The 24,618-nt window shown below is 36.6% G+C and overlaps 1 protein-coding gene across 3 annotated transcripts in view; it reads left to right on the plus strand.

Annotated features, from left to right (window-relative positions):
• LOC139726858 (guanine nucleotide exchange factor DBS-like) overlaps nucleotides 1–24,618 on the plus strand; it is a 198,950-nt gene that overhangs the window by 108,220 nt on the left and 66,112 nt on the right. Inside the window, exons 7-8 of one of the 3 annotated variants that reach the window (XM_071637853.1) lie at nucleotides 1,814–1,930; nucleotides 7,751–7,867. In XM_071637853.1, coding sequence (XP_071493954.1) covers nucleotides 1,814–1,930; nucleotides 7,751–7,867 — 234 coding nt within the window. Of the gene's footprint in view, nucleotides 1–1,745; nucleotides 1,931–7,750; nucleotides 7,868–24,618 lie in introns of those variants that run through there. The other 2 variants (XM_071637851.1, XM_071637852.1) reach the window with 2 other exon arrangements.

Consider the following 24,618-nt stretch of genomic DNA (forward strand, 5'->3'; position numbering starts at 1 on the left):
TTCCTTTCTATTATTTGCTGTGATGTAAAGAAATACTGTGACTACAACAACAAGAAGGAAGAATCAACATTGTGCTGTTGTAACATAAGTTTTGGGTTAGAATTCTGGCAACTCTAGATTTGAATTTAGAGTATGCAGGCACACTTGTCTTGATGTTCTTAGGACCAACCATTGCTGTTCATGTATAGGTTTGAAATACCCTGTTGTGAAGCCTCCGTGAGATAGTGTAATAATAAACACCACCTTATAGGCAAGAGGTTGGGAATTTATGGGAAGGATAAATAGTAATGTGCTTTCTATAATTAGCCAGCGCCTATCTAACCTCAAATTACCTAAATTTAGAGTGTATGATATCCAAAACAAAATTCACACGTGTTGAAACCTAATTGTATTTCCTTTGATCGCAGCAGTCCATCCAATGTGCGAACGAGGTTTTAACTAGGTGCCAGGGTGTAGATCAACCACACATTTTCAATGTCAATATGCCGAATAAAAAAAAAAAGCCCAACAACCTTGCATGCTGTAATATGTTTAAAATGGTTTGTGTGGTGATGTATGATAGAATATTTATTTGACTGCTGCTGAAACTTGTTGTTGGTAACATATATACCGGGATATTAACCAATGCCTACGGTGGTTTCCCTCCTATTTCTTTTATACATACCGTAATTCTTTCCACAACATCTCATACTATCATATGGTGTTATATATTTTATTTATATCAAGAGTACCTCTTGAACTCTGTACATTGTTCTTTGAAAGTTAGTTGTGTGTAATAATTGTGATATCAGACAAGCAGAATGGCAGAATATTCTTCATGATTGAGTATGAAGTTAAAATTGTATGGAATTTTCAAGTTTTACCGAATAATAATATTAGTCACTCAAACATACACAAATTAGTTGTGGCCATGAAATCCCATCATTTCACAGCTCCCATTAGCTTGTGCACAAAAAAAAATCACAAAAATTATGTTTTATTTGTACTTTAGCAACTACAACACATCTACTTGTAGAAAACATTGTGATGTGATGATATCATCATATTACCTAATTTGCATTTGTCTTTGGTATCATTATCATGGCTATCAGAAATGATTTTGAATTCTGAAAACCCACTACTTTCTTATTTTACATTTGCATTTGATAAAATCATTAATCATTACTGTTCATTGAATTGTCAAAGTCAGCATGAAGATGGTGTGGAATTGCATCTTAATCTATTAATGTTTCAAAGCCTTGATTGGTAATAAGTGTCAACAAGTCTCTCTTTGGCTTGTTGGCACTTTTAACTCTCATACAAGCATGTTACATATGTACGTTATTATTATTATCATCATTGTCGTGACATGTCATTGACTGACCATATTCATGCTCTTTCAGTAATCTGCCTCGAGGTGAAAAAGAGATCTTTAATAAACACAACCATTTTGTTCATATATGTCATAATTTCAACACATTTCTTGTCAATCTGGTTGTGTTGCTCTCTGAGATTTTTGTACATGATCAGTTGCACACTTGAAAGTTACAAGAGCAGACTTTGTGTTAATTTCAGAAAAGATAATCTGTTTTCTAGGGAAGGTTTACTCACTTTTAACAAACTGGGTAGATGATCAAGAAAGGTAGGCTTTCTTACAAAACAGCAGTGTAGTTGTAGGAGATATGCATTTATTTCGAGTAATGCAAGGTGGCTGTGGAGCTGATAAAAGAAACTAATGCAACTAACTCTCATCCGTCCCACCCTGCTTGCCGGCTGACTAACATCCTAACCGTTTTATGAACCCAGACAATCCATGGCTGTTTGTTTCCCACAGCAGGGCTACTTTCCTGGAATTATTCAAGGTGTTTACGTCGTCAAGCCTCGGGGATTCCTCCAAAAAGCCTTCTCGGAGATGCGATTTCGCGGCCTCAAGGATGACTTCAAATTCAAGGTTGGTATCTGAAGGAGAATGAAACCCAAATTTAACATGTAAAATTAGTGAATGCAGCAATATTGTTAGGACACATCAGTGAAAGTTTGAGGAAAATCAGACAATGTGTTCAAAAGTTGAGAATTTTAACGTTTTGGTGCAGCCATCGCTGGATGAGAAGACTACCACAGTTTGTGACATCACACATGAAGAATGATACAAAGAAAATACAATGAAAATCTAACAAAATATAGTTAGGGGTAATATCATTCCTCTTGCTTCCTGAAAGAGGTAAGTCAAGTGTAGTTTCATTATGCCAGAAAAGTGAAATTATGTTGGGACTCTTATTCAAAATGTTGGTGTAGTGTTTAGACTCACCATTATCATGCTTTAAGTAATAGCAATACAAATCAATCTTTTTTTTTTGTAAACAAATGAAATACAGTAAACCTCGGATAAGTCGACGTCGAGTGAGTCGAAAATCACTTAACTCGAAGCAAAATGAAAAGTCCCGATTTTTCCCTATGTATTTTCTCTAAGAAATATTTGGATAAGCCGAAGCACGAGAGTCGAATTTCGGCTGTGTCGAAGTAAAACATTCAGTCCCTTTTGTACAAAATACACGTAGTTTACATCACTTGAGCCGAAGAAGATTTGACTGGCATTCTCATGTTAAGAGGAGAACAAAAAAAAAAATCGGCCTGTCGCAAACTCCGTCCCTGACCTGCTGCAGGTAAGCATGCACACTCACCGTACCGCTCCGCACGCATGTCGAATACATACACATGTATTTCCATGTATACACACAGCACATCGATCCATACTTTATCCATACACACAGCACATCCATACTTTATCCATGTCAAGCCAGAACTCCTTGGTCAACCAATCGCTGCTTCAATATTCTAGTGACAGGCCAAGTGGGCGGAGCTTGTTTGTGCGTGCCCCGGCTGTTCAATGGAGGTGGGATGGGCCTGGGAGAGTGTTTGTCTCAGGGTAGATTGACAGAGACGGCTACCTATGTTGCACCATTGCATAGACATAGCACATGCACATTACCACATTAGCCCAGACATTCTCAGAACTACGTTTAACTACTAGTATTGATACAAATTCCATGTTCAATTTAGAACAAAATAAGAACATTATCTTCAAGAACAGACTAATTTGAATGCAAACACACACCCGCACGCACACACACACACACACACGCATGCATGCAAATGTACTATAATACATGTACTAAACTGTGAGTCGAAAAAAAATCGACTCTCGCGAGAGTCGAAGTTCACTTAAGTCGACGCATTTTTCTCAGTCCCGAGAGCTTCGACTCATGCGAGGTTTACTGTATTAAAAAAAACCTCCACCCCTAGAAAAAAAGTACAAACAAAAGTCCCTGCTTTGATTGCTGCTGTAAGGTACAAGGACTTAGGAAGTTTAGAAAGGAGGTCAAGTACTTGTTGGCAAACAATTCATGTCCAAAATGGCATCTGTAATGGTTCTGTATTCTTTCGGATGTTTAACCTTTTCACTTCACTATTTAGAGTTCATTCCAAACTGCTTGGGGAATTACCTGTGATGTCATCAGACAGAATTGCCTGGGCAGGCAGGCTATGACAATTTATTGCATGCAGTGTCCAGAATTTTTCCTTAGCTCTTTATTTTATTTTCCTTTTTTTAATGCAGGAAGTGAATAATTCTTGAAGTGAGCATTCATGATTCAAATTCCCCAGTGCAGTGGCTGCCATTGTGTGACATGTTCTCCAGAAATTGACTGATTTTCCTGTTTGAAATGACACACAGATTTTGAGAACATAAGAATCACATTGTCGGTAAAAGATGCACTGCACATCTCATGTGGTGATTGATGCAGGAGTTTAAATGAAACAGAAACACATTCTGTCTGTATGTAATCTTCTTTTGACTCATTTCAACTGTCCATCACCATTCTTTTTACTTTTATGTTCCTCCCTGTTTTGCTTTTCCTTTTTTAAACAAATTCCAATACTTATACATTCAAGACATGTTCCTAATTGCAAAAATGCATTTTCTCATTTAAATGGCTATATGAAATCTTGTATTGGAAGAAGACTGGAAAGTGAATATGTCCAGAGATATTACAGACAAGTTACCAGAGTGTTATAACATACTGATAAAATGTTATTGAGATTGCTGATTGTAGCAATGATACTGATGATGATGATGATGACGATGATGATGATGGTAATGATAAAGGTGATAATGTTAATGTTAATAACAACCATAATTGTACTGAAAGTTATAACAATAATAAATGAATGTGATGTTGATGATATTGACTTAAGCGATAATGATGAAATTCATAGCAGTCATCTGAATGTCCATCTCCCTATTTGGGCATGAATGTTATGTTATAAAAATGGTTTGACATCATCCATCTACTTTTGATCTGCTTCCTTCAATCTTGATGATTCTTGCAAATTGTGTGTGTGTGTGTGTGTGTGTGTGTGTGTGTGTGTGTGTGTGTGTGTGTGTGTGTGTGTGTGTGTGTGTGTGTGCTTAGGGGAATGGACATGTGCAGAAGCCATGATATAGGGTGCTTATGATAATGATAACAACAACAACATGCTTGAGAAACACTCTGAGAGTGCAGACCTCCACCAAGCAGCTTATTTCCATCAGTGTTTTTGTTCTTCCATAGAGGTCAGTGACTTCCACCCATACATATGCATGCTGAAAATCGCCCGATTTCCCATTATAGAAGCCTTTGGTTACATCATCAACTTTCAGCTGCAGGGCGCGCCTCGCCCTAGCAGAAACCAGAGCATGCACTTTATTGCACGTATGAAAGTCTTTAAAAATGCACAGCGCAAACTCCCAAGTTCGGTGACCCGACCTGCCGAAATATCAAAAATCCTTCATAAAATCCATAATAATGATAATAATAATAATGATAATAATAATAATAATAATAATAATAATGATAATAATAATAATTATTATTATTATTATCATTATTATTATTAGTAGTAGTAGTAGTAGTAGTATTATCATTATCATTATTATCATTATCATTATTAGAATGATGAAAATATTAATTTCCTACTTCTCAGTTATCCAATCAACCAGACTGGTTATAATTTTTTTGATACATGGAATTGGATACCCACCAGTACTTGCTAACTATTAATACAGCAAATCTCGCAAGCACTCATCGGACAAGTAGACAATGTCACCCCCCCCAAAAAAAAAAAAATAGATAAAAGGGGGCAAAACAAAACCCCTATTGGGTAATAGGAAGGGGTTTCCTGTATGTAAGTGACCCGTCGTGTCGTGGAGTTTCGACCCTCTCAAACCGGTAGCTCCCAGTTTCCTGACGTGGGCCCCTTAAGTCGCCGGGCTGGAGACCTTACTCTGTCTCTCCTCTGGGTCACGTGTCACCTCATATGTTATGAGCATGATATAAAGACCGAAGCCTATTCATTCATTGCAATGGTGATTTACAGGGGATATTTGTTTTATAAATATAAATCTTCAGAACTCTGTACTCACAATAATGTTCAAGAAAAACAAACATGAAAGCAAGGAATATGTGTAATATTAAAAAACTATACCTCCTGTTTTGAGAAGTCACTAACCTGTTATTCATTTCATTAACTGCATAATTTGATGCAAAGGGATATTTTTATTTCATTAAAAAGGGAACTTAGTCATGATTAGTGTTTCCCTTTAAGAAAAATTTTTTTTAAAGTTTCTATTACAGAATACCCTTCCTAGCAACCTTACAGACAACAAGAGGCCCACTTGACTACTGAGTATAGATAAAATGACAGAGGTGCGGAGTATTTCCTTTCTTACCACTTAAAGTTTGAGACGAAGCCCAAGGCTAAAGAACTCGGTAACAACGAGGGTAACAAAATTGACAGGATGCACACTGTATACTGTACAGAGGGGTCATATGGGGAGTCTGTTGTTACATAATGACTTGATTATGTAATCACCGGGGCCATAAGTTTTTTCTGAGGGACATTGCAATGCTAGCCTTTGCAGCTCTCAAATCTGGCTCATTCTTGGGATTTGGTTTGCAAATTTTAGAGTTATTGCATTTCTAGTTTTCAATGTTATTGTGCACAGCTAAAATGATTCACATTTTTTTTCCACGTTAAATTTGTGAGTCAATAGATTTCAAGATTTGGACATTTTGGATTGTGCACAATCTGAAAATGAAATCAGGTTCGTTAATCTGAAAATGAAAAGAAGGTGAGTTTTATCTTTGGAATTATGAATCTTGTTTCATTAAAAAAAAGAAACAACTTTCGTAATAATTTAGGAACCTTATTCCCATATTTGGATCAATAAACCTTTAGAATAATAAACCTTTCTTCATGTTCAGAATTATGAACCTTAGGAATAATTAAACCTTATTTCATTTTGGGATTAAACCTTCAGAATAATGAACGGTCAGAATTGTAAACAGTAACTCAATAAATGTCTATCATTAAATTCTTCACACATTTTCTTTGCATAGTGAATGAAACTACCCCATACCATGTCCCTTCCCTTTAGAAAATTAAAGAAATTTTAAAAAAGGGTAGTTTGCTTGTTTTGAAGAACAGACCAATTTACGGTCACATTTTACACCGGGCTTGCCTAGAACGCTGTTTAAGGGAACTCCAAAGCTGGCATAAAGTCTGCCTGATTGACAGTCATCTGACATAGCAACAGTTAAAAAGTAATCAAAGCAAATTTCTGTCACACAATTGAGTGCTGCAAACCCATTTATCTGCTTGCCTGAAACACCTAAACTTTACTGTCAGGCAACTTACATGTGTACATGTTAGTCCCATGCCCCAAAGCCTGCTGGGCAAACAAAAATATAAAAGAATGAAAAAGGTCAGGATGGATGCAATAAATAGCTCCTAATCTAATGTCAGATCCGGGAAATATCCATTTTTTCAAACACATTGTAAAAGGGCAATCTTCAATTTAAGTCATCTAGATAGGTTAATAATCTAATAGGGCAATTGGAATTATTAGTATTATGGCAGAGGAGTTCAAATTTCCTGCAAGAAATAACTAACTGTGTGCCAATAACACAGACTTCCTGGTACTAGATCTTGAGAGACTTAGGCAGGAAAACGGCACGCGCTATTTAAAACAGAAGTTTTCAGCCTAACGTTTTCGGCCACATACCTACATGCCCCACATACATTAAAAGTTTATGATGTGTGCATTATACATGAGTGTCTGTGTGTGTGCGTGTGTGTGTGTGTGTGTTTGTGCATGCCCGCCAGCGTGATGAAACACAGCATCCTGTTCCACTAACTTCTGTAGGGTAAAAGCCGAGCGTTGCCAAGTTGCCAGTTCTCAGCTCAGCTCGGCCCGCAGAGGGCTCGTTTCCATGCCCTCTCCCCATGTCTGTGTGCCGTACCTGTGCCTGGTTTACCAGCCCACATTCACCGAGAGGGGCAGCCGGGGATTCTGGGACTGCAAGACTTCATCAGCTTGTCACAGGAACTTAGTGATTAATGTCCATCACTGTCCCCCTGTTTGTAGTTAATGGAGATAGCCATCTCTCTTCTTGCTGTCACTTACATGACCTCGTTGGACCTTTAAGTCTTCCCAAACTTTGTGAAATGACCATCAAATGGCAATGAAACCAAAGATCTTCTTGCCTCTTTACAGAATACCATATTTATTCAGCTACTTGTGGAAACCAACGTGAACACTTCTTGGATAAATACATACTCCTCGGATGTATACCTGGAAGCGTCCAATGATACGGAAATTACCAAAAAGTGTCTAAATGGACTTACCTCCTTATTGCAGATCTTTGTACCCATATTTTACCCCTTTGACTAGATTGACTTTCTGGACAGTCACCGTGACCTCCATACCCACATCGACCCGACCCAACTCACAGAAGAGTTCGACGGGAGCCTCATTTTTGACCTGAAAGGCTGGATTGAGGATAGGATGGTAAGTACCACAACAAATCTCAACTTTTGTAGCTTCTTCTTGTCTCCAAAAAATGAAGTTACAACTTAAATATCACCTTCTCACTCTCTACATGCAATGTGATCATCAACATTACATGCGACTCATCACCACTTTATTGTCATAAAGTCACAAACCTTAAAAGCTGAGACAAATTTCCAATGCATTACTGTAAAAGTGGATATTTTCACGCGAGTAATTTTTCGTGCTTGGCCGGGTAAGAGAAATTTTTTGTGTTTTAATTCTGAGGAATCAAGACATCTATAAGTGGAACATATGGCAAGCAAAAATATCAATATGATTTTATTTTGATGTTGTTTTCTGGTTGCGTGAAAAGCACAAAAATTTCCACTTTGACAGTAATCTTGATGAAATCTATGAAGATTAGAGCTTGTTTGACTTCATGGAAATGTCCTGTTGGAACTATAATGTCTATGTTTTGACAAACAGACCTTTTCAATACTTTTCAAGCATGTTGATTTGGTGTCTTAAATTGCATTATTGGGTTTGAATACCTTATCTCTTGTCTGCTCGATTGTATTTAGTCTTTTAACCAGATTGTTTTTAATACCATATTTATATGGTGGCACTTCTTATACTGTTTCCTTTTGGAGATCTATAAAGATAAACTGCAGTAAAATGTACTTCTTTGAAAAGTTTGTGACCTGAAAAAATTAGAAAAATACCAAAATAAGGAAATGGATGTTTGGCTACTGTATCAGACTGTCATGCCTATGAGTCACATAGTGGTTTTTACTTTAAAACCTTTAAATTTTCTTTTCTCATCAGCACATTTCTTTTGGAAACAAAGGTGACCTTTAAGTGCTCTGGATATTGATGATTGATTACATTTAAAAAAAAGTCTTGCATCCAATATTTTTTTCAGTCTAGTTACAACACATTATTATAACACACTTATACTTGTAAGATTGCAATTCTGGCAAGAGAAAGGGCTTTCGATAGAATACACTAGTGAATAACCACAAACAAAATCAGCGAAACAAAGAGAACTTGTCTCTAACCCTTGCTACTGTTAGCTCTTTGTGAAATCTGCCGGGCATCACATTTCAAAAACACCATGACTTGTAGTTTCTGCGCTCTGAAGCAGACTTCAGAAAGTTTGTTATGATGTGGCCTCATCAACCTTGACATTTTGAGCTGTTTAATGTTCCTCGTCAAGGATTTGCAGGATTTTCACCTTTTTCCGACCTCACATAACAGATATCGCATTGATGAGTATCACACATGCATATCATTGAATAATGGATTTGTTATTGTAGATTTGTGATAAGACCTGTTTCTAGAGAGGTGGTAACTTTCAATTCCTTCACATGGCTTATGATGTATTTGAATCAATTTAGATATTTTTTTTTTATAACACCAAGGAATTAGACACAAAAGTTTGTTACATAAACAACAAAGTTGCTAACTCATTTGTTTTTACGAAAGTATGTGTTTTGTTTCCACAAAACTTAGAAGATATGTTTTTGAGATTAAAAAACATTTTTCATAGATTTAAGTTTAACATAGTATATGTGCAATATATCCATTTTTAAACTGAAATATGAATCTCACCTTCAAAATAGCTCTTTTTTGGGGGGGGGCTGGGTATTTCATTTTGACTAGTCTGTTATCATCATTATTATTTTTTATTGTGCATTAGCATGTTCTTTGATCTGCAGATATTTGCCGCTCTGAAAAAAAAAAAACAGTGTTGATTTCTCTCACTATTCCTAAGAGAGAACTTACCCCTGAATTTGAAAACTAAGTCAGATGATTTCCATTATACTTCGCTACGGTTCCAAGTCTGTCCACTTTCATTGTGACATTTTTACTCCGGTAATTGCATTCCCTTGGGAAAGGGTTGAATGAGAGTCATATTCAGATGACAAAGGCCTATTCCTCCTTTGTCCCTCCCCCTTCCCCCGTGAGGTTTATATATAACTGTGTTACGCCGCCCCACACCCTCGATATCCTGTTGCCAAGGATTAAGGGATTAATGTTGGATGGGGGAGGGGGACAAGGGCCCTGTAACACCTGTAGATAGTGGCTTGTTACCATGTATCACCTAGTCATATCATTACTCAGTTCTACCATGGAGCTACTAATTAGCTCCATGGTTCTACAAACCTAATCATTGTATTACCTGTGGTATTATAGAAAGTACCTTGCTTTCAGACTACTATAAAAATGGACATTGCTGTGCGAGTAATTTTTCCTGCTCGGCAGGTTAAGATGAATTTGGGTGTCAGTAATTCCCTGGAATCAAAATATAAAGTGGTACATAATGTATTAGATAGAACGAGCAAAAAATTTGCATGCTTTTATTTTTCATGCTGGTTTCGTCATGCGAAATGCAAGAAAATAATATCCACACCATGAAAATTTTTACTTATATAGTATCCTTACATTGTGTATGGGTAGAATGCCAAGTTTGCATTGTTCATTGAAATGCACAGAAGTGTATAAGGTAATTTTGTAACTATTGATGAAGTTTTGTGACTGAATTGATGAGTCTGTCAATGACTTTGTCAAGGAGCTGTGCTATTTTGATATCACAAGCTAGTTATGTTTTTCATTGCAAATGATTGACAAATTGCCCTACATTGACGTAAATAAGCACTGAATTGATCAGTGTTTTAGTAGTAGCCATGATAAAAAATCATGGGCATACATACTCCAAACATCTCGACGAAAGAATTTCATGAATTTGAATAATTATGCAGTACCCGCTGCATGCTTTAAGGATTAGAACCAACACTTACTGTTGGGGGGAAGCTCGGTGGTCTAGTGGAGATGATGCCTTTCCGGAGATCAGGAGGTCGTAAGTTCGAATCCTGCTCGAGTACATATGCCCATGATTTTTTATCATAGCTAAGGTACTACTAAAACACTGATCAATTCAGTGCTTATTTACATCGATGTAGGGCAATTTGTCAATCATTTGCAATGAAAAACATCTCGACGGAAGAATTTCATGAATTCAAATCTAGTTATGTTTTGTGTATAATCCTCATGTAAGGCATGCCTTTTGTCAGTTGATTTATGCTATCATGATACTATTATTTATAAGTTAAAGCATATGAAGGATTGTTTTGCCAATCATTTCTTTAACTGCTTGTATGGGCATTCTCAGGTTGTATCCATGGCTTCATAGATATGGCATTATGTAATCATATGTTTTATATTCACATTTATGATTCTGTTTGCATTGTCTTCGCAAAGCCATTTCAGAATAATTCCACTGGTATCAGCTTACCGTCAAGTACATCTTTCAGCCATATCTATGGCCTGGTTCCAGTTTGGATAGACACCTTTTTATGCTGACTGCTTTTGCAGTATCTTTGATCTGTCACAAAGACAAATGGGGTTACTTTCAACATGGTGTGAGAACTTTGACCACTCACAGGAAAAGATGCCTTGACCATAGACTGGTCAAGATTGCGTGTGGAGTATGATGGTAGGTGGTCATCTTCACCTGTTTCTATTGTCCAGGTGCATGCTAAATAAAGGCCTCATGGTCAGTGCAATGAGGTATCACACACCTCCTTGGTCAGTGTCAATCAGGACATCAATGTACTGTCCACATTGGGTCATCCTGAGGCAGCCATTGCTTAGTCCACACTTCTTATTCAGGGCAGCTTGCATGAGTGTCTTTTTGTAGGGTACCCCCATCCTGAGACTGACCAAGTGTATTTCTCTATAGAAGAGTGTGGTACGACCATGTGCCACAGTGTAGTTAGGTGCTCACTCCAAAACCATTTTCTTGTGGCATAGAAAACGTGGCAACAAAGCTTCATATGTACATTATTTGGGTAGGCTGATTTCCTAGGTTGGATCCTTTGTGTTTGTTCAGTCAAATTGTCTAAGTATGATGTCAATGTAGTGTTGTGAAATAGGATGTACTGCCAAGCTACAAAGGTAATCATATGCTGGAATATGAAATTGACATTCTTGGAATATAGATATCAACCTACCCATCTACAGCACAAGAAACCACTGAAATTTGTGACTTTTCTGAGTGTTTCACAGGGTCCAGTTGACATTAAAGTAGAATTGTAATCCCCCTTCTAGAGCCATTTTACAGTCAGAACAATAGCTGGAGAGAAGAAGAGCTGTAGAAGAGATGTCAGTTTACATGAAAATACATGTTAATGTATATATATATCTCTATCTCTGTATCATTCAGTGATTTGAATTATAAAAGCATGAAGTCATTTGAATTACAAATGTGGTCACACAGCTGAATTTCCCTCCTCAAAAGCTGACCATCACACACCATCAAATTATATATTTATTGAGCCACCCAAAGCTCAGTGAAGGAATATCATGTGTAGCATCATAAGTTTGAAAAGAGCTCTGCAAAGGGGCATAGTGAAAGTATTAGCAATATTTGCTTGTGAATTATTCGTACACGCTCTATCAGTTGCCCTTCACTTGGAAGTGACAATGACAATGTTCAGTGATAGAAGGCTGTACATGTGACAATTAGTTTCATAGTTAAACCATTCAATGTGCCTTCCAAGTTTGGAATGAGGCGATGCAAGTTTAGACAATTGTTACCAACTTCCATTTATTTTTACGTTTCCATATAATTAATGCTGAAATGATACAGAAGATGCAGAAAGCCAGCCAAGTTGGCTGTGATTATCACGCATCACATGACTGGACTAATCCTAGCCGAGGGGCCGGTGGAAATGATCGACGATGCTTCACTGCTCAAATTCTCCCATATTTCTTTTGTTCTACAACTGCTTCAAATTCTACAGCTTCCTTCCTCTCCTGTTCATAACCCCATCCCTTCAAGCCTCGGTGAAAATATCTCTCGCTAGACGAGTCTTCTCTTTTCCCCTAGTGCTTTCTCAAGAATTTTCCTCTCTTACTGCATTTCTCCAATAAAAGATACAAACTTGGAAGCCTTTTGGACAGGTATGGCTATGGATTATAATGTGACTGGAAATGTGACAAGTTTAGCCACATGCCTAAAATCATATGTGAACCCATGAAATATATTAGTATAGGTGTGGTGCGCTCATGAATATTACCATTTTTATCAACCTCTGATTAAAAAAGACACTACTTTTGTTTCAGCAAAAGGACAAAAATTCAAGCCTATGTGTTGCCAACTTGGCAGATGTCCAAAGTACTTGAGAGTAACTGGTCAGTTTTGGACATGGTTAATTGCTGCTATTTATATCTCTTGTGAAAAGAACAAAAATGGGCTGTTGAAACCTCTGGCTATCTGGTATTGGCAGGGTAAGATAGAATTCCCATGTGTCATATATAACAGAAAAAAAAACAGAAGAAAAGTTTTGAAAAGGTCAATATTAGATACCATCTTCTTCCGTAAGTAGCAAATAACATCGATATTCCTGACTATGATTTCTGCCTGTCATATACCCACCTCCAAACATATCGCCATGAGGGGCTACAAATAACTCACCAACCCCCCAACCTCCTTCCCCTCCCCACCCCTCTTAGTCCCTTACTAGTCTTTTCCTGTTGTGCCAGCATGATGAGACAATGGGAGATAATGTTTGTTGTGATATAAACTGTGCAGCCAGTTCTATTCACTGCAACATGCCTAGATATGAGATCTTGTTGTAATTTGTGTTGAAAATGACTTACCTTGATGTTATTTATCACAGGGCTATCATGTCAAAGACATGACTCGCTAGAAAGTTGAAGCAAAGCGAGTTCCCATCACAGCTGCATTAGATCCATTGTCTGAGTGACACAGGCTCTGAGTCATTGATCCGTGAAAGGTTTCTGGGAGGACTTAGTATTGTCTAGGAGGGGTGACATAGGGGTATAGAAAGTTGGGGACATCCTAAGCTGTGTGATGCATCCTACCTCACAGCATGTCCATCTTAGTGTCTCCTTCTCATCATCTTCTTGGATCTTACAGGATGATGTCACTGAGGAAGCGTTCTGAGTGCCAAAAGTTTGCATCGTTGTTTTGTCTTCAACGATATCCATCTGTACAATCAGAGTCATAAAGGTCGAGTTTCCCTTTTGAATTTTTTGGTATCAGTAATATACCCTTTGCCTCCGACAATGGTTATTTCCCTTAGAAATGACACACTCCATACTCAGCTCACATAAGCAACAAGTTGTTACACGGTTTTGTTTTTGTTTTAGGTTTGTTTGTTTTTTGTTTGTTTATTTTTAGTAGCAGATTCAAGGCATGGTAGAACCATCAAGTAGATGAAAAGCGGTCCTTCAATAGAAATTAATATACAAATACATACATCACAAGAAGTCAATTTCTTATTCTATTCATTGATGATATCATTTAACAACTGTACATGTACTGCTGACTTGAAACAGTCCATATTAAGAATTTCAACAAAGTTAAACCATGACTTTGGGAATTCCATGCAGTTGTAGATTTATGCAAAGTTCCTGTAAATTTCTCTTTTCTAGCAAGAGTCTAACTGTCATGCAAAATGATAATGTCACGTTATAGAAATGATTCTAGATTATTGCATTGTTATTGTCTTTAGTTTCATCATTATATGGAGATTAACCGTGCTTTGGCACAACCAATGCCACAATTTTTTTTTTCTTAATGAATGCAAGGTGTTGTGATCTATTTCTGATAGCAAATTTGTTACTTGAGTGCCAAGTTCTCCATGTGACTCTCCAGCACAATGTCACAATTCTATAAATGCACAAAAATGAAAATGATATGATAAAAATGTTCAAAGAATATACCCATGTGATAGGACAATTGACCCCACAATTGTGGAAATGTGTTAGTAGGCTAAAGAAATGGTGGTAAATGTGATATTGCTTTCTTTGTTGGATTATCTATTTCTTCATAGATCTCATTTCTCTTTGCCTCAGTGCTATATGATCGACAAATATACTTTGATAATGGGTTCTTTTTAGAGACACTTTTGACCCAATTTCTATTTCCTCTCAAGAAAACCAAGCAACACAATCCCACAAGGGGATGAAATGCAAGAAAAACTGATCTGACATTTTAATACTTTCCAAAGTTTTCTGCAATTAACTCTATAAGTGTTCTTCTTAAATTCTTTATACAAACAAAAATTCATATGAATGTGATAGTCAAATGCATCAGGCTTGATACCATCTGAAAGAAAATGAGTGAAATTTTATTTCAGTGTGAAAACTGTTAAGTGCAATAGCAAGGTAGAATCATAGATATTGAGAAAGATAGCTGGTTCATAGCGGAGGAGGTTGGAGACGAGAAGCTTTGGAGAAACTTTCCAAAATTTCTTCAACAACAGGAATTGTGAATCTTGTCACTGCCACAAACCCCTTGAGGAATATTTGCCATTTTTTCTTCCATTGAAAGAGAAGCAAGGTCTTTTTAACTCTTTCACCACCATCACAACCAAGTATACTGCTGTATATAAGATTTTACTGGTAGTTTGCAGAAGCGTTATTCCATCTGAAAGTTGAATATATAGAAAAGTAAAATTGAACATATATGGCTGATATCACTGTGTTGTGAAAACTTGAGTTTCAAAATGCCATAACTTAATATCATATGCCCTATCTGTAATAGATTTTTGTGATTCTGTGAGTTTGATTTCATTCAAGGTCGCCCAAATATTGAAGAAGTGTTTTTTTTTTTTTTTTTTTTGCATTGATTGTGATAGGGTTAAAGGTTGCCCATTGTTTTTGAAGCACGTTTGAAATTCTGTCTCTGATTGGCCAAAGTATATGTATCATATTGCTGTGTAGCCTACCAATTTTTTTAAATTCTTAAAGAACATTTCAAGAGGACATTCATAGTTTCACTCAGTAAAGCAGTCATTGTTCTGGGCAGGGCCTTTGTGTCTGCATCTTTTCATCGTTCTTTTGTGATGTCCCCAAGAGGGCATTACACAACTACACTGAAACTAATGGGTTGAACATACAAAAATTGTTTATCCTATCAATAGATCCCATTCATTAATTCAAAGGATCACATTTTTTTTTTTACTATTTGATTTGCTCTGAAACACACCCAACAGCATTTGCATTACATCATTAAAGATTAAGGTGTACATATCTATACTTTTTATTTTGTTTTAAGTCAACTTACGGTAATCATTCTTTAAGATAGGTACTGTAATCAAATTTTGAAATACAAACTGTGAATTTTTGCAACTTTCTCTTTCAGTATTTTTAATTTTTTAATTTTTAATTTTTCATTTTTATTATTATTTTTTAGTTTTTAGTTTTTTTTATTTTTTTTTTATTTTTTATTTTTTGTTTTTTATTTAAAAGAAAGGAGCTTCCAAGGTAAAATAATGTTGTTCATTGAGACATTTTCTTCGTATTACTTTTCTTATTCATCTCCTTAGATATGCAACTGACAAATGAGGAACTTGTAGGCATCTCACATGACAGTCATAGATCTATGTATGCATGTATACACCCAGGGGTGTGATACGCCCTGTCTAGTGCGAATGTGTGATTCTATGATCGGAGGACTGCCCCTGTTGAGGAAGAGTGCCCCTTGTTGGTTCCTGTTGTTGAACCAAGCCATAGATATTTCATCTGGTGTGTTAGAAGGGGATAAGTGCTCCCCTTACACATTGTAGTCGTGAGGAACCTCAATCTTTCTCTTGTCACCCTGTACATTATCTGAGCAGGATACACTTCTTGAAGCTTTGGGGATTTACCTGAGAGTTCTGTGCTGTTGTCACTTGAAGTGTAGATGCTTAGTAATAATATGGAAACTGAGTTCCAGCACTCTAAAACTTCAAGTGGTAGAGCTGATATGATCATTTAATCAAGGCAATCTGCAGATAATCTCTTTCTACTGTCACAACAAAAACAGATATGAGATACCTAATGCTGTGCAGTCTTGAAGCACATCCTAATATATCTGGACATTCATCTGAATGCAAAATATTTAGAACTATTACTTACAAGCACTCTTGCAATTTTGGATTCTTTTAACGATTTCACTTTTATACATAATGAACTTTATATTCAAATGTCACAATAATGACAATGATAATTCACAATATTTATAAAGTGCTTATCACAGTAAAATGTTTCCTAGAAAGTGCTGAGAGAATAGAGAAAAAGAAAGGAAGAAGGTACACTTTCAGAATGTTCAGGCATATAACATTAGGATGTTTATTCTGTAAATAATTGTTATAGGAACAACACTATCACTTCGCTATACATACACTTCCTTGCTCAATAAGGTTTTTGCTCATATGGGATCAAATTTATCACATACATTTGATAAAATATAAGCCACTTTGGACATAGGTGTATGGTACATGTCCACACTTAGTTTGCTTGGTGTGATTGTGTTATTGTAAATGTTGTTGATTCTTTATATTCAATTATGTCCATAAGATGTTACAGATAAATTAGTATTAACCCGTTGAGGACGAGTCCCTAGTATACTCGGGCAGGTGTCTGTGGGAAATGCGTGTTGTAGCAAAATCAGTCCGTCCTCAACGGGTTAAAATTGTTGGACAGTGGTATCAAAGAAATCAAGTTTTCTCATTCAGATCCTCATATTTTGGTGGATTTGTTAAATTCTGAATTAAAGAGATTGTTATGTTGGATAAGGTCAAATAAGTTGTCTATAAATCTTCTTAAAACTAAATGTATATTATTTAGTAATACTTTAAATAATCTTCCTAATAATATAAAAATAGATGATATAGTTATAGATGAAGTTGCATCAATGAAGTTTTTAGGTTTGGTTATTGACAATAAACTTTCATGGAAGTCACATATTGATAGTATTTGTCACACAATATCTCGAAATATTGGTGTTATTAATAGAGTTAAATATTATTTTTCTATTCCCACCCTTTTAATGTTATATTCAGCTTTGATTTTACCTTATTTGAATTATGGCATCATAGCTTGGGGGAACACACATCCATCATATCTCGACAGACTGTCCCGTCTCCAGAAAAAAGCTCTTCGAATAATTTGTCATGTTTCTTGGAGAGCCCACACCGATGTTTTATTTTCTGAAAACAAAATTTTAAAGATAACTGATATTTATTATTATTGTCTTGGCCAATTTATGTATAAACTTTCTAATAATTTGTTGCCGTCTGTCTTCACAAGCATGTTTGCGAGAAACCGCTCGTTCCATAAATATCCAACTCGTCACTCAGATGAATTCCATCTGCCTTTAACTAGAACAATGTTTACACATTCTATATTTACATTTGCTGGACCTAAATATTGGAACAACCTTTCTAACAGTTTGAGGACATCTCCAAGTTTAAGTTCCTTTAAGAGTAATCTGAAGAAAAATATTTTGAACAGTTATAAGAATTGTTGATTCTTTATTGGTTGCAAAGAAGTGTAAAATCCAACCTTATATTTTATTGGAATTACAGCTAAGCGGCTCCATCCATCCACTACCTCTCGTGTCCTTCTATTTTTTTTTTTTTTTTGTCTCTTATCTTCACACCACGCATTAAGCTGCTTTCTCCCCCCCCCTCTCTCTCATACACACACACACACACTCACACACACACACACACACACACACACACACACACACACACACATACTATTTTGTTTCTCTCCTCTCTTTTCCGGCATGACAGCGACTTAGTGTAGTGTAGGGATTTGTTCAGGGTTTTTGTTTCGGATAAGTTAGGTTATAGGTCTTTTTGTCTTAGTTTCTTTGTTTCATCCATTTTCAATGCTTATCAGTCTATCGATCATATAATTTGTTGTATTACGTGTGGGGGGAATGCAGCCTACAAGCTCAGCTTTTTAGCATTCCTCCCCATTTCCAACATTTTCCTATACCTACAAGTTTTCTGTAAATTTATCCTTTACTTTGTATGATGAAATTTATGCACTGTATTCAATTTTTGTAATATATTTATATGTTTTTGTTGGAAATGAAAAATAAATGAATGAATGAATGAATGAAGTTATTTAGTAGCAGAATTCAAATCTAATGCACTGCATGCTACCATGCAGGAATAGAACAACAGCAACTCTTGACATGTATCATTCTGTAACTCAAGTGAATAGATTTTAAGTTATCTTAATGATTTTGATGCTGTGTAAGTTCAGACAAACAACCAATGTATGTTTGTCTTACATTACCAAATATTTGCCGTGAAAGATGATATACACAGATTTGTAGAATCAAACAAAATGTGTTTTTTTTTTTCTCACACTTGCCCCATAAAGAGTGTTCACCTTTACACCCATCTGAGAAGACATAGGCAGCTTGTGTATATCCTCCCTGGGAAGTATGAGATTAACCAAGATGGTTATTAATTTTCAGGAAAAGTTTTGACACATCAAGGATAGACAAGGCGACTGTAAGCTGGAAGGCAGGCAGAGATAGGGAAACTTTGGGGGAAATGGAGCTGGGGAGATAGCTTTCAGTCTATACTAGGAAGACTGACGTGAGGTTTACAAAAAAAAAAATTCTCTTTGAAGAAGTTACTCTGCTTTGCTCTTGGTAGTAAAGAAACACAAATTTAAGCAAAACTTAAAACACCCTATATAGAGACTAGCACTATTTCATCATTTTAAATGACTTAATCAACCACAGCATCATTGTCTAACTTTTGTCTTTTCTCATCTTGAAGACCATGTGTAAAGGAATCTCTTCCACTGAATCTCATGGTAAATGAAGTTAAAAGCAGAGATTTTGTATAATCTCTCACATAAAATAGATTTTTCTGCCAGACCTGAGCTACACCTGGACTCAGAGATTTTTATAATCTCTCATATACATATAGATGTAAAATACATTTTTCTGCCACGCCTGAGCTACACACCTGGACTCTTTCTGTCAACTAAGTTTCTGCTATCAATAATTTTTGAGTGCTTTCAATTCATGACAAGCACATGTGAAAGTTTCAGTTTCTGTTGTTTTTATTGCAATTTCAAATAATTAGTAGTAGGAAGTTTGCAAGCCCTTACTATTGTGTTTGCACATCAAAGCTGTAAAACACAAGTGTCAGTACATAATTCCACAAATCTCAAATTCAATATAACATTCAATAGCAATGTACTATTTCTAAAAACTGTCTTTTCCAGCAACTTTGTAAATAATGTATGACATATTATTGCAGGAGCCAGGCATCTCTATTTTGTGGGGTTTTTTTTTCAGACAAATGGTGCTATAATAAATGCTCTTAATCACTTTCATCACCAAAACTGTACTTTTGAAACATCAGCTGAGGACATACATAAGATTTACACAGATATGTTCATACTGAAATTCATGAAATATATAATATATATATATTATATAAATGTATATATATTTAGTGCTTGGCATGAGCCCATTTGTGATGGACAGAGAGAAAGAAAAAAATCTTCATTGAAGAAATGAAGAGGGAAATTAAGGAGAACCTGTGATGCATATTGTGCAGTAAACTCTTAGCCTACATTAACTTGATAGCTCATGTACAAAGCCTATAGGGTTTTCAGATTCTTACATGGAATAAGTTAAAGGGGAATCCTGTCCAAATATAGGTCAGTCTGATAAAAAAATAATAAAATCTTACACATTCAATGGTAAAAATTTGACTGAAATCAGATGAAAAACATTTTGCTGATTTCTGCAAAAGTTCTTGTACAGTGGGTATGAATATGCAAATAAGTGAGCTAACTCTGTCATAACCTCACAATTTTCCATTGATCGTGTAAAAAAGAAAAGAATGATGAAAATTCAATGTTTATTGTCATTGAAGTCTGAAGCATGATGTTATTCCTGGTCAAATAACTTCAAATAGTGATCAGTTAGATGTACAAGGATTTGAGCCTTGGGCATAATTGCGTTTGAATGAAAAACTGGAATTTCAAAATTTTATGCACAAACTATATGGCAAGTTGTCAGGGGATGACATGCTCACTTTCCATTTGCATATTCATATTGACTGTTCAAGAACTGTTTCCCTCCAAAATAGCGAATTTTCAAAATGTCATAACTTCCTTATTTTTCGTCTAATTTCGATCAAAATTATACTGTTGAACTCGTAATATTTTACTCTTTCTTATCAGACTAACTTATATTTGGACTGCATTTCTTTTTTAAGTTAGTAACCCAAAACACTGTGTGTACCACAGTTGTATGTTCATCGCTTTAATCAGAGCTTACCAGTATATTTGTTGCTTCCTGGCTTCGGTTTATATCATTAAAGGACTTGACAGGACTGTGTACTATGAGTGATGCATGTACAAAGGGATCCAGTGACATTGTGAAGTGTATCAGGATGTAAATAGATCTCAACTGTCAAATTCTCAATAAGGAAGTAAAACAACAGTGTAGTGTATGTAAGTTTCTCTGGCTATAAGCTCAGAAATATGTGCATATGTCCCAACATCTTTTATGATATCTTTCAAATATTGCAGTTAGCTCCAAATTTAGTAATTTATTTGTGTGCATGTATGTGTGTTTTACTCGTGAAGAAGCTTGAGAACATGTCATGAAGCAATAGCCAGAAGAGCATCTCCATAAATTTTGTATAGTTTTAATGTCCTTGTGCTTCTCATCTGGCAGACTTTACTTTCAACTGTGTGCACGGTTGTGTAGTCACATTTCTCATTGTCAGATCTCTGTGTGATATATCCACCATCAGTGAGTGTTTAATCTCTGCTTTATACCCTGGAACTTTTTTTTAAACCATCTTTCTGCATTAAAACCAGTGTCAATTAGTGTTTGTCTGACAGTCAATGTTTACTGGACATCATTTGTAATTTTCCTTTATTATGTTCTGTTGAAAAATTCAAATAAATTAAATTTCATTTAAATAAAAAAGAAAGAGTTACAAATGTGAGATCTCTCCAAATTTCAAAGAGCTCTCTTTTTCTCCGTAACTGCCAAATGGTTCAGTTACAAGAGTCAGGAGACACAAAGTTCATCCTAATTTAGCCGTTGTCATATGATCTTTTCACTTTTAGTCCTTGAATAGGACACCATACTTGTAGACAAACACATGGACACACAAAAAAGTGTGTGCTTTGCCCTATCAAGACAGCATTCACAATGCATGTGGCTAAAAGTGTGGGAGCAATTTTCAGGGCCCTAGATGGTATTTCCTAACCAGAAATAACAACCTTCTAATCAATTACTGTCAAGTTGAGAGGCTGAAGAAAGGGTTGATCAGGAGGAGAGAAAAACACTTTGTTCTTGTGAAACTCCAGTCTCCCAAGAGCTTATAGCCAGCTTGAAACAGTTCGTTTGCGTTTCTGCCAGGGCGTGTGTTGTTGAGGAACTCAGCTCTTTCTTGTGTCCGGTAGGAAGTACCTGCAGATTTCAGTTGAGGTTCCTTTTTCCGCGGCAACATGATCTGATGAATCCATCTCTTCGTTCTCTCTGCATTATGCAGTTTGACGTACACCACCTCTGGTGGGATATGGAAACACATTTGTGAATGTATGGTATCTGCAAATCAAGGAAAGTTTGTGAAGGATTACCAAGCCTGATCAAATTTTTGTGCAGATGTCACAGTGGACATGCTACTTCATGATGGATGGTTCAGAGAAAATATGTGATGAGTTTCTAGACTGGCAACCTTGGGGGAGTTTCTGTATGGAAATGTGATTCGGATTACCCTCGTTATGCATGTTTTTCGTGTGCTACGTCTTCTCTTTTCTCTTGGAATCGAATGTCAGGGTGTGTCTTTTGTCAGTCCCATTCAATTCAAAATGGAAAGTTCTTGAAGAATTGGAGAGTGAGGCAGTTTGCGAGTCTGGAAAGATGAGCATCTTCCGATCAGTGAACCGTCACTCCTGGATCCTTAAAAGACAATCGTCAAAGGAGCTCCCACAGAGACAGCAGTATTCCAAATGCAATGTAAGATGGTCTTGGTATTGATAGGAAGACGTTGATGCAAACAAAACATGAGTGAAGGTGTCATGGTGTGTTGGTTGGGATACTCCACTCTTCACAGAGCAGATAGGGTTGTTGAGTCAAATTCAATATGATGATAATGATAATGATAGTAATTGAACACTTGTAATGTATGTGCCGGTATCCATCATGAATAGATGTTCATGGTGCAGAGAAAAGCAGATAAAGAATGTATCTATGAAGAGAGATGATGATGATGATGAAGTCTTGTATAGCGCCGGTATCCGCCAAGTCAGGCGCTCATGGCGCTTGCTCCAAAATGAATACATAATTCAGCTTAAATTTCATGGGTGCACCGCTTGTGATATGACAGTTAAAATAAAAAGAAATAGTTCCAGGAGATGTGAGAAAAGGAGTGGAGGAAATGCATACAAAAAAGCAGTATGTATTACTGTTGTCCTTTGGAAAGAAGTTTATTTGCAATTTGCATTGCTGCTCTCAAGCTTATTGCGGTGTGAATGATTACGTGATTTGATATCATACACTGCACATGGTTCCGCATTGCTTAGATGATAGAGCCCATTGGGTGGTAGAAGGCTTGACGATGCACCTCATATTCTTTCTAGGGTATGTGTTTGGCCCAACCCGAAAAGGACCTACCCAGTCCCGACATTTCGGCAAGCATGTTCTCGCCGTTCTCAAGGGAACAAATACGTGGTGCACCGTTAGGCCTTCTACCGCCCAACGTTCTACCGCCACGGAAGCCTTCAAAGATTTCATGATAGAGCCCAATTGCAACGATCTAAACATAGTTCGCATTATTGCAAAGTTCTTCGTTTGTTTCACATTCATGTGAATCAAGATTTTTGCAACACAAATAAAATTCTCTGAGCTGTAGGTAATAAGATAAATACCACTTCAGGAAAACAAAATCTTGTGATAGAAGAGTGAAATTTCAATTTCAGTGCAACCCCTGAAACATTTTATAATGTTGCATTGATGCTGAAAGTGCAACATAGGCCCTACATGTACCTCTGTGTAAGGTAGAATGTATATTGACTGCCGATCACTTGTTTGTTTTGATGGCTTTACCTTGAACATTGAGATTACTGCATTATGACATCGATTACCACATTATGACATCATAATGATGGATTTGCATGCTGAAGCATGATATCGATTGACATGAGGGGAAGGAAATAGAGGACATTCCTTAGAGTAGTGACAGGGAGCCTAGTACCCCTTGAATCAGTCAGTGAGTCAGAGTAAAGTGACCCGCTACCCTGGCTACTAGAGTTCACCACCTGTCGATTGTCACTGATCAGTGTCGTTATCCATCTTATGGGTGAGATTTGTGCTCCCTTTCCGTCAAGAATTCTGTGAATTGTTGGTCGTGAAGAAAACCAGTGGCAATTAATACCCCTTCTGACACCACTGCCACCGCCATTGTGAACCCTCAAACTTACTCTTAACCCATTGAGGACAGTTTGATTTTGCTACAACACGCGCATTTCCCATAGAGGCTTGCCCGAGTACACTCGGGACTCGTCCTCAACGGGCTAAATTGTACTGCTGGAATAGAAGTTCTATACACATGGCCTGGGATGTGGATTTCACTCTCTCTTTTTGTGTGTGTGTTTGTACAGAGGCTGTTTATGCTGTAAAGCAAGAAATATTGTGGCATGATATTTTTCGCGATTTGCAGCCGACAGCCTTTTTCCCCGGCGTGAAATTTTCACGAATTGCCACTGGCATCCAGTCCATTATAGTGTTAACACGAACTTTTGCATGCATTTTAATTTCACAAATCTTGGCTTGCGAAATTTCTGAAATCAAGATGCACTTAAAAATTTCTGATTTTACAGTACTTTATGTACATGGATGTCCAGAAGGAACAGAATTACTGAAGATAAGTTTAGAGTTTCTCGTAAACTGAACCCAACCATTTTGA

This window comes from Diadema antillarum, unplaced genomic scaffold (assembly GCF_040938485.1).
Source record: "Diadema antillarum isolate AM-2024a unplaced genomic scaffold, OU_Dant_1.0 seq00000102_RagTag, whole genome shotgun sequence".
Taxonomy (NCBI): Eukaryota; Metazoa; Echinodermata; class Echinoidea; order Diadematoida; family Diadematidae; genus Diadema; species Diadema antillarum.